We start from the raw sequence: 11,865 nt of genomic DNA, 5'->3' as shown, positions 1-11,865 counted from the left end.
CTAGCTTCAATTTAGTGTGTGTGTGTGTGTGTGTGTGTGTGAGAGAGAGAGAGAGAGAGAGAGAGAGAGAGAGAGAGAGAGAGAGAGAGAGAGAGAGAGAGAGAGAGAGAGAGAGAGGACATTTTTCATTTAGTGCAAGCAGCAAGTTTATTTTCTTTACTATATTAACAAAGGAATGTTGCTGAAATAAGGTACAGTTTCAACATTTGCATATGTTAAAATTATTGATTGTCAGCTTCAAGAAAGTAAAATTCTAAGATTGCTTACAAGAACAAGAACATTTTGTTTCTTGAAAAATTTCAACATAGTAGTTTTATTCTAAAGCCATAATTGTGGGGAAGGTATCTGTGGGAGGATCTTTCTCTGGGCTACAGATCAAAAGTTTATGGCAGCGCAGAAATTCTGTGTGTGTGTGTGTGTGTGTGTGTACATATACACACTCATATTTTGTGAAGAAAGTACATACATTTTTATTGTATTGTTTTTGCAAGTGTACTCAGCTGTCATATAATTATGTTGGAATAATAATGTTAGCAGTCATTTATTTGTAGCTCTGATACATAGTTCTATGATTTTAGTGTTATATTGGTGAAAGCTGGGCCTATATAAATAATAAATGTGGAATATTCATGGATAGATAGCAAGATATTACACTGATGGTCTGGTGTTCACTAATGTTGAAACAGTTAAGTAAAAACTTCAGTGACTTAGAAAGGTGGAATTGTCTGCAGGACGTATTGCTGAACACATGGCCACCTACCTTGCTCTCTAAAGCAATATGTATAATTTAATCACCAAATATAGAACAGATGAATACAAGGAGATCAAAAAAAGTCATTAAAGCCCATTACATTATTGAAAAAGCCAATATTTCAAGTGTGCAGGAAAAGCATTACAATCATGTATTTAGCTTGATTTTCCCAAACCCTAATATATATCATAAGTTAAAACTATATAAAGTCACTTATATAAAAGCATTTTTTTCAAGTGTGATAGCTTAGAGCATGGCTTTATGTTTGGCTTAATCAGATTTTTTTTCTTTTTTACCAGTTTAATTTATAAAGCTCGTAATCTTGCCAGCAGGGCTTCAACTTCAGGAATGGACTCATTTTTAGAAACAGAGCCAGGAAGTTCCATGTCCTTTTTTCTGTTGCTTTCCACATTACAGGCTTCCTTCTTCTCAACTGCCTTGATCCTCCCGGCACACGTCTGAGTGTCTACATTATAATTAAGCTCCTTGGAGGCTGGAGTCCTTGTGGAGTTGCAATTGATACTGTAGTGAGAATGTGCCCCCTCTGTCACTGGTGCTTTCTGATTTTCTACAGGAAGGAAGAGAGAAGCATAAAACTTGTCACTGTGATCATCAATGACTGGGCACATTCGAAAATGTACATCTAAAATGATAATTCTCAAAAAGCAAGTCCCATTGTAGGTTATACTTAACAATATCCAATAGGAAAATAAGACAAAATAAACATGCAGAAGAATGATAATTTCGTTAGCATTAATGCTTTCCTTTATGCCCCAAATATTTACCACCAGTTTATTATCAGGACCTGGACCAATTTCATTCAGCTTTTGGCTCCAACTCCAATTACACGCAGTAGCTTTGTCTAACTGTTCATCTAAATGCTCTTTGCCATATTCACCATTCGAATCCCCTCCCTTCACAGAATTCACAGCCTTAGCATACAAGTTACTTGTCCATTGTGTGTCTTTGCATTCTCTTAAAAAGCAGTAACAGTGTTTAAAATCAGTGCCTAGAAGAGCCCTGGTGTAAAAAAAGTGGTCAGTAAATACTTGTTGAGTGAAGAAATTATCCTGCCTACATTATACCTCAAGATAAGCATTAGCATAATAGTGAGATTCCTTTTCTTTTGGAACAACATCAAGGAAGTAAGTTTAAGATTTTCATTTTATTTTATTTTGTCAGTCTGAGGGTTTGAACTCTGGAGCCTGGGTTACTACCCTTGAGCTTCTGTGCTCAAGGCTCAAGTGCTCTACCACTTGAGTCACAGTTGCACTTCTGTATTTTTGTGGTTAATTAGTGATAAAGATTCTCAAGGACTTTTCTGCCAGGGTTGGCTTCAAAGTGGGATCTTCAGATCCTCAGCCTCCTGAGAAGTTAGGATTATATGTGTGAGGTACTGACACCCAGCGAGGTAAGAATTTAAATCTTATGTAAAAGAAATAATGAATGTGGCAAGTGAACTGTTAAAGCTTCCTAGCAAGGTGGAATCATGGCAGTATGTAATTGTCAACACTTGTATACACAGATTCACATATATGTGGACATGTATACGTATTCATGCAACATCAGGTAAGCGATGGTGATCCTCACTTACCAACTGTTACAATAGCTAACCTTTAAATGGCTCTGGCCAAATGACCTCCCCAAACAGAGCTAAATGTTTCTCTTAATTAACTGACTCACATTGCATAACCTTCTGAGTGGTCTGTCTTATAAGATCACAGACTTAAAAAACAGTTAGACTCAATATTCACGTAACCTTGAACAGGGTTTGAAAATGGCTTCAACAAACTTGACATGACATTTAAAGTTTTTTTGGCTATTCGCTGAGAGATGTTCCATTATCCCAATAGTAATGACTTTAGAGCCCAAGCAGTCCCTCATGACAGGTGTTTTATGTGAGTGCTGAAAATTCCAACCGAAAACAGCTTGTACATTAAAAGGTGGCTCCTGAAGATATTTACTGCACTGTCATTTCCTGACCAAGGGCTTCCAGTGATGGATGAGTGTTTTACACAGTTTCTCGGACAATCTCAACAAATTTTCCAAGTATGATCACCTTTTAGCTGTGGGAAGAAAATAAATACACTTTCCTTATCACTTCTTCTTATCAGATGAGCAACTGTTACTCAAAAACCAAAATCTAATAGAACAGTGATTTTCTCTTAGAACAGTTTATGTGCTCAGCTTATAACGTACACACTGTTCTTGTAGGAAAGAGCACATAGAAATGGTAGTTCACCACATAAATTCTTTTCTAGCACGCACCAACCCGCTTGCCCTGAAGGTGTCTGAAAGCTGCGTTTGTAGCTTACAACAGATTTTTAGTCAGCTGACTACTGCCTCCCCAAAACATTCTTATTGCTTTGGGTCATATGATTTCTTACAAATGATTCCATGGTATCTCCAATAAGCCAGTTTATTTTGTTACTGGGAATCTGTGGTTAAAATATTGCAAAGATGAAGTTGGTTAAAATAAAGATCTGAAATAAAATACAAGTATAAAGACGTGTAACTTCCATGGTCACATATTATCAAACTTAATTTTCTAGGTAGAAAGTGAGAAGAATTTAATATTTGCTTTTTTTTTAAGGCACATGAGATGAAATCTAAGCTTCAAGGGGTAACTCAACTTTTCTGAGTGTCAGGTTCTAGTAATCAACTTCAAACAGAATCTGGGAGGATTAAAGGAAATAACGCAGTTGGCACTTACACAAAGACACCTCACTTTTCCTTGCTCTTTCAAAGTTGAATGAGCCTTAAGTCCTGGGTGGGGATGCCTCTCTTAGAAAGCTTTGAATGAGGAAAGAAAGGTAAATTATCTATGTCTAGGTACCTCCTACTTGATTTCTTTTCATGTCAGGCTCATTCTCTTGACTGCTGGTGAGTGGTGAAATGCTTTTAACTTATTAGCTTACATTTACACGGACTTTAATTTATAAAGCACACAATACCCTTTAAATATTACTACCCTCCCAATCATCTTATTTTTCCTCTTTCCCTTCCCTATTTCAAACAAACAAATGAACATACATGCAATATACCAGGTAACAAAATCAGATACAGTAACAACATGAGATAAGCCATAAGGGGAAAAAGAAGAGAAAAGAAATAACTTCTCATAGTACATTAAGAACAACAATCACAAAGATAAACCTCTTATGTCCCTATCCTGGAGTTCATTTCAGTTAGCCATGGAGGGGGTAGGGAAAGGGAAAGTGGGAGGAAGGGTGTCAGTGTTCATGAAGTAATGTGCCCACTACCCGACAAATGTAACTGTCACCACTCTACATGTTACCCCAACAATAAAATATAATCTAAAAAACCTTCAAAAAACAAAGCAAAACAAAGAAAAAATGACTACCCTCATGATACGGACTGAGGGTAAAAGTAAAAGTCACTTGGTAGATTCAGTAACTGAGTAAGTCAGTGGCAGAAACTAGATGCTGTCTCTAGAGACACTGGGACTTCCTTAAAAAAAAAAAAAGCCTGAAAAGTTTTGCCAGAGAAAAGTGCTAAGTAATTCAAAGCTAAGGTTTCATAATCATGATGTGCTGTACTTATACTTCAAAATGCTTTCTGGCACAGCGCAATCCTCACGATCATGCTGTAAAGCCCATGGTATGCTTTTGTAAAAGACCTTACCAGGATGTGTGTGTGGGGTTACACCTGCCCTGGTCTCAGAATAGTTTCTGACTAGATATTTCAGGCAAAACCTCCTGTATCCGTTCTTCCAGAAAATGATTTTATACCTTTCCTCCTTCCTTTCCCCGCTCTCCCATGCTAACTCCATTCACAGAAACGATCTGAAAGAAATTCTCACAATCACCTCCTCTATTGGTCACGCGCCTACCACACACACACACACATTAATTCCTTCTCTTCGGATACACTGGCCTTTTGAGCTCCCCTCTGAGGACAGCCCCTGAGATGTTGTTACTCTTTACTTATCGATTATTAAGACATCCATTCATTAGCGGGGTCCTCCTACCGCATGGCAGAGGTTTCTTTCTCTCTGCTAGTACTTCCTATAGCACGTGCATTTGTTGTGATCACCATACACTAAAGAGAAAACAAGAATCTCTATTTGTTTCCACATCCTGCTTCAGCTACAAATTGAATTCTTGGTTTACTTTTTAGCAAAAAACAAGAACAAAAAACAAAATCCCCAAATCTTCATAGACCTCACTGCCATTACTGTCTCAGTTATCTCTTCTTGCCCTCGTGCTTTTGACCATTTCCTCTTTCCAAACCAACCTTTGTTAAGGTCATTAATAAGCACTGTTCTGCCACTCCAAACGGATAAGCAGCCATTTGGGCACCTTAACTTTTCCTTTACTGGATCTCAACCAGATTCAAGGGTGAAAAATTCTGCATGAGTCCTGGCTTCTCTTTTCCTGTTTCTGGTTTTAGTGGTCCTTCACCTTCTTTGGAGGCTTAGGTGAGTGGCAATGAGAGAGGATGCAAGCAAGAGCCTTTCTACTCTTTTGAGAAACTAATAGCTGTACGTTTGCTTTCAGACAAATGATCAGCGAATAGGATGGTGGTTTCAGGGGAGGAATCTCTCAAGAGAAACAGCAGATAAGGTTTTATAAGGAGGAAAGAAGCTATTCCTGAAACTACCGAGGAAATAAAAATGAGGTTTTTCTTTTTCTCCTTCCTTCCTTCCTTCCTTCCTTCCTTCCTTCCTTCCTTCCTTCCTTCCTTCCTTCTTTCTCTCTCTCTCCTCTCTCTCTCTCCCTCTCTCCCTCCCTCTCTCTCCCTCTCTCTCCCTCCCTCTCCCTCTCCCTCTCCCTCTCCCTCTCCCTCTCTCTCTCTCTCTCTCTCTCTCTCTCTCTCTCTCTCTCTCTCTCTCTCTCTCTCTCTCTCTCTCTCTCTCGAATGCCCTTACAGCCATCTTAGAAGGTGTTGTATTTTCACTACCAGGATTCATATTTACTGCTCAGAACCCCCTAAACTGCTCCACTCTCATCTTCAGGTTCCCTTTACTTTGTTATATGCCATGGCAGACCCAAACCATGGCACTGAAGGAGTCACTTTTTTCATATATTTTTATTGTAATTAATAGAAGGATACATTATATCCACCAGATAGAAGGTGCATTACTTCACAAACACTGATAACCTTTCTCATGTCTTGGTCCCCATTTCCCTCCCCCTACCGCTGCCCCTCATCTTGTTTTCCCCCAACTTCATTATTATGTTGGCTGAAGGACAGATGGTTTCTGTCATTACTATTACTTAAAAAAAAGTTTTGTTTTGTTTTTTTTTTTTTTGGTTTTGAGGCTTGAACTTAAGGTCTGGGCACTGTCATTAAGCCTCTTTGTACTCAAGGCTAGTGATCTACCACTTGAGCTATGACACCACTTCGGGTTTTTTCTGAGTAGTTTATCAAAGATAAAAATCTCATGGACTTTTCTGCCAGGACTGGCCTCAGATCCTCAGATCTTAGCTTCCAGAGTAGCTAGGATTACAGGCATGAGCCACAAGTATCCGGCTTTTAAAATGATTATTTTTTTGGGTCACTTCATGGGGGCTGAACTGGAGATCTAAATTCCTTGCAAAAACAGTTTCTAAATGATTGACTTCCAAATAACAGAGGAATGACAACCTACATAGACATAGAGTTATAAATAGTTACTTGATATAAATGGGCACATTTTTTATGTATGAAACAAGACACACTTGGTCATATGGATGCAATGAAAGGCAAAGCTGGGTGCAACTAAAAGAAGTATTTTTTAATTTCTCTTTAACATAAACCTTTGTCAATACACATTGTAAGATGGGAACTAAACATAGTAAAGCAAAATGACTTTAATTCTCTAAAGGGAGTATAGTATGTAGTAATATATGAATTGAATCTTTGGCTTTCTGTTTTTCTCTTTTAGGATGCTACAAGTAATGTCTGTGTGTGATGCATCCAGGATTCCTGCCAATATTCAGGACCATTGGTGAACATAGGACACATAGACAAAGAACCAGTTGGTATTCTTAGTAAGGGAATCCAATTCACATATCTTGCATTTGTGCTCTGCAGAAGTAAACTGGAGAAGAATGCCATTTTCCTTTAAGATAGTAAGATTTAACTTCCTTAATGATTGTTGCTGTAAGGACTGAAAGTAGAGGTTCTGCCCCAAACCTGCTCCGCCCCCCCCGCATTAAGCCTTTCTTCCTTCTGAAAGTGAATTAAAAGTAAAACTTGTGAAAAGTTGAACAGCTCCTAAATACAAAAACCTCATTGGATTTAGAAAAGAACAGAATAAAAATTGTAAACTACATCCACTGCTGGATTCCACAATCTTAGGCAGACATAAGAAGGGCAAAGAAAGCTAAAGAACAACAACAACAACCCCAAACAACAAAATTCCATCATTCTGTACTCACTCACAGAGGCATTTAGGAAAGATGACCACAAAAAAAGCAAACATGAAGATATGCAATGTGGAGTCAGAATGAGGAAATATCTTAGCCCAACAGTTGTTATGTTCCTGGAGCCAAAGCCCCTGGCAGATGGCCCCTGGAGAACACCTCTCCACAGCAGGAAATATCCTCTAGGATTCAGAAAGAGATCATTTTTTCTTGAAGTCAGTATTGATCTTCTATCATATTTGTGGTTCTAATGGGCACTGGCTTCTTAGAAGTGCCAACTCTCAGATAAAAAATAAAATTGAGCTCCTGTCTTTTGTGGTCAATGGAGAACTTGTGGCATCTCTGACAAGGAAGAAGGTGAAACTGTTTTAGGCTAAGTAGGAAACTTTAGTCTTCTGGAAATTTGTTCTTTCTTTGCAATTCTTTACCTTTGGCTCTTTACTGTTACTTTGACCTACTAAGTGGTTTTGTGTTTCACCACAGCAGTGGCATTACTTGGGCAAAACAAGTAACTCATAAATATAATTTTTAAAGTGCCATTGGGTCTACATGCTAGTAAAGTGTGTGACAAATATATGTATTTAATCTATGCAATAACTGAAGTTAGTGCTGGCTGCCAGCAGCCTGTATCCCTGTGGTTTTCCTTTCTGTTGATTTATTGATGTTATAAATAATTGTCTTCCCTTGGTTTCATTTTGTTATTTATTTTATCTTATATATTGAAAACATAAAAATGGTAAGAAGAGCAAAAGGGCATTTTCTACATAGTTAAAATCTTTAAGGAGTGTCAAGAAACTCATGTTGAAAGCAATTATATCAAAAGAGAAAAAAAATGAAACAAAACATATAATCCCCCCTGTTCAAACAAGACAGACTAAGCAGATGAGTGGAGAAAAGACATTTCTGGATAGAAGAGAGTTAACAATTGAGATAGATCATTCTTGGGAGAAATTTACCTCCACTAGTCTTTATATAAAGGTTTGAAGACAGCACTACCATTTCCTGTTGTGGGTTGCCCTCACTGAGTACAGGGCTGGGAATCAGGTGATGACACCAGCTCAGGAATATAAAACCTTCCATTAAACTATTTACCCTTTGGACCTGTGATATTCAATTTGATTTGAATCTTCCTGTTTGTTTTTTTTCACTTTTCCACTTCATTTTTCACAACCCTATTTTGATATTCATTCATACCTCTCTATTAGAATTGCTCTAAAATTACTCAAAGTCTCACAATTCCTAGACTTCATGGAATTTTTCTTAGGCTTCATTTTCTCTTGACATCAATATGTTTTGGAATGTATACAGTAATGCTGTCTTGGCTAGCTTTCGTCTCACTTTGTGGGACACAGCCTCTTAGGCCCCTAACGTTTGTTACTTGTGGTAGGAATCTCAGACCTAGTCTGAGATTATGGCAACTAGGAAACTAACAGTTGGGACCATAGGTAAGTTACTGTAATGAATGAGAAAGGATGGGGTTTGGTCAGGCCAGCAAGACAAAGTATGTGTGTTTGGAGGTTAGAACCTGTTTTCTGAAAGGGAAAGGAGTAGGGTTTGACTTCTGTCATCAGTAATTGAGCCAATTACACTTAAATAATAAAGCTTTAACTTAAGCCCGGGGCACTTTAATTCAGGTGAGTTTTCCAGGTTGCAAAATACTTGTCCTCTTTGGCTTTCATAGGATTACTGGTTTCAGGATCTCTTGCAGCCATCTAAATCTGTGAATGCACAAGTCCCTCACAGAAAAGCCTTTAGTGTTTGTATGTAATTCATATATAGTCCTCATTATACTTTAAATAATCTGTAGATTACTTCTTATAATACCCAGTTCAGTGAAAATGCCACATAAAACATTGCTACTTTCTATTGTTTAGGAAAGAAGATGCAATTTTCTTCCAATATTTAAAATCTATAGTTGGTTCAACCCACCCAAATATTTTCATTTTACAGTTGAAAGGCAACCCCAGAGATGTGGAAAACTGAACATGCTGTGTATTGTCACGGGAGATGTACCCCTGAAGATGACAGAGCTTCAGGTGTCTCTCCCTTTGAGTGGTTCTGATTTGTATCCCTTTGCTCGACTGAAGCTGTAATAGTATTATGTGCCCCTGAATTCTGCCATGCTAGTAAATTATTAAAACAGAGAGGATAGCAGGAATCACTGAACTTACAGTCAGCTAGTAAAAGATAAGGGTGACTGGAGAAACCCCAAATTTACAGCTTGTGTTGGATATAGGGGGTAGCCCTTTGAGAGATCAGGACCAGTAAACATTTAATACCAGGTAGTTGCTATCAGAAGCCATTGTAGACTATTATTTATAGCTTAGAATACTATTATATAAGAAATAATATGAAATGATCACATTGTTCTCATATGTGTTTAGCTCATACAGAGTTAATACTTTCCTGATGTAGCCATATTTTTGCTTCTTATAATGCCTGTGTAGGAGGGATCAGCAGGTATATTTATCTTCCTTTGTATAAGCAAAGGAAGCAGATACGCCTTCCAGGCAGAGCCAGAGGTAAAATACAGTTTTTAGACTTCTAGTTAACCAGTTTTACCAAGATGTGTTTCTTTGTCATGCTTACTTTTCTGCTGGCCATGAACTAGTGATCCTGCTGCCTCTCTCTCCTGAATGCCAGGATTACAGGTATGCCCCACTCTGCCTGCATTCTTGGACTTTTTATTTTTGATGATTCTTCAATTTTCTAAAATCTCCCTTGGTAATTATTCTACCTCTCAAGCCTTCCCAAACAATCAGACCTCTCATGTGGCCATCTCTTGAAATTAGATACTTGGGGTTGCTTTTCCACATTTTGCATTTCTACTTTGCCAAAATTGGTATTTTTGGAAGGAAAATTCACTAATTTTGATTCCTGACAACAGAGCTCCAACACTGCTTACCCTAACTCATTACACATTTCAACAAAAATGCCACAGTATTATTTCAAATAACACATTTTGAAACCAAAATTGAATGCCCAAAACAGTTTTCTCTTCACATTAGCCTACTGACTCCAACTACAGCATCTGTTTACCAGTCCTGTTGGCAATGGCAACTGTTTCAGGCTACCATTGTGAAACCACCACCGTGTGGCTGAGCAGTTATTTCTAAACATGCCCATTAGATAGCAGATATTAAATTATTTGACCATGGAGCTGGTGATTCAAGAGGAAAAAGGTGAGATGGCAGAAATACAGACTGACAGTGTAGTTAGTAAATATATACTGGATAAATTCTTAGATGGTATTGTAAACATTCTAATACTAAAGGACAGGTTTTAACATCCCAAGAACAGAGGTGTAGAGAAACCCATGCATTGCCACAGCCACAAAATCTTTGCTATTTGCTTTCAAGTTTTTCAATTTTCCTTAAACTTCTCCTGATTCAATATTTATTAGGTTGCATTTCAGATGTTTGAATATTTCTCTGGATAACCTACATTATTTCTATTCCACTTCATTCTGATTCACATATCAAATAAGGTAGATTTGTCTAATCTTAGATTGGGGAAAAAAGCAGGTCACTTAATTAGTAGAACTATAAAATCAATGTTTACACTCTATATATTCAGTTTCCTATCAAGTGGTTTGCTTAAGTCTGAAGACTTACAGTCACAGCCTCACAGACTCAGAAGGCAATGTAACCTACCACTGCACAGCTCTAAAAATGTTTTACACTTTATATTCTATGTTGACTGCCCTGAAATTTTAGTAACTGGTCCTGCTCTACTCCTCCCCACATGTCCCCTCACCCAATCTGAGATGTACTAAGTCAGTGGGACTCCTCTGCCACCTACCAGCCCTTCAGACTATTGAAAAACATGTTCTTCCAACAGTCTCTTCAACAAGATCCTGTAGAAATCATGTGTTGGAATTACATTTAAATCAGTTAATTTGATGAGTGTTCAGCTCCCCAGGCTAGGTTCTTGAGACATCTAGTACTTGAGACATTTAGGAAGTTGTTATTTCTACTATAAACATGCAAAATCATATTTCATAATTGAAATGCTGGGACAAAAAGCCTACTAGGTTGTTCAGTACTATCAAACAATACAAATATATATTTACAGAATTCTTTTCATTACAGTCTTTAATGTATTTCTGTGTAGGCTTAATTGGGATTGTTAGTGGAAGTTTAAAAAGAATGTGCTTAGAACAATCTGATGTTACTCATTATAGAATTCAATACAAGGGTGTATTTGTCTTGAAGATTATCTTATATTAAACATTTTTATTTTATTTTAGCCATGTTACTTTACTTCTCCCTAGAATATTATTACCAAATATGTTACATCAGCCACATCTAAATGGAGTAATACATCCAATTTGTAAGAAAACTACCTGATAGCTGCCCAACTGCAACCTAAGTTGCTCAAACATACATTGCACCAAGGCAGGATCTGATGTTTCCCATTCACTAATGTGTCCCAAGCCATTGTCTATTTCAGAAAATGAGTACCATATCTTATTTTTTTTCCATATCTTATTTTTGACTGAACATAAACAGGCCATGTTTCTATTACTTTGCTTCACTTATAGTTTCTATTAATCTGTTCTAAAGAATAATGATTGGATTAAAATTAAGTAGATGACACCATTTTGGTTATATATGTTAAATATTATACATGTTATTTGTGTTCTTGGTTTTATGAGGAATTAACACTGAGCCTAGAACAAGCATCATCCAACAGAAATATAATGAGAGCCAAAGTGGACTATGTAACCTGAAAATTTGTACA

General features: G+C 37.4%; 1 protein-coding gene across 2 annotated transcripts in view; it reads right to left on the bottom strand.

Annotated features, from left to right (window-relative positions):
* Positions 1-223: 223 nt before the first annotated feature.
* Positions 224-11,865, bottom strand: part of Diaph3 (diaphanous related formin 3) — a 440,087-nt gene continuing 428,445 nt past the window's right edge. For both annotated transcript variants that reach the window (XM_090342066.1, XM_090342064.1), the window contains one exon: positions 224-1,319. In XM_090342066.1, coding sequence (XP_090198192.1) covers positions 1,057-1,319 — 263 coding nt within the window. In that variant the 3' untranslated portion in view covers positions 224-1,056. The remainder of the gene's footprint in view (positions 1,320-11,865) is intronic.

Source organism: Megascapheus bottae, chromosome 11 (genome assembly GCF_031878675.1).
Source record: "Megascapheus bottae isolate mThoBot1 chromosome 11, mThoBot2.hap1, whole genome shotgun sequence".
Lineage (NCBI taxonomy): Eukaryota > Metazoa > Chordata > Mammalia > Rodentia > Geomyidae > Megascapheus > Megascapheus bottae.
Note: the sequence above shows the minus strand (reverse complement) of the source record. Positions and strands in the feature narration are given on the sequence as shown.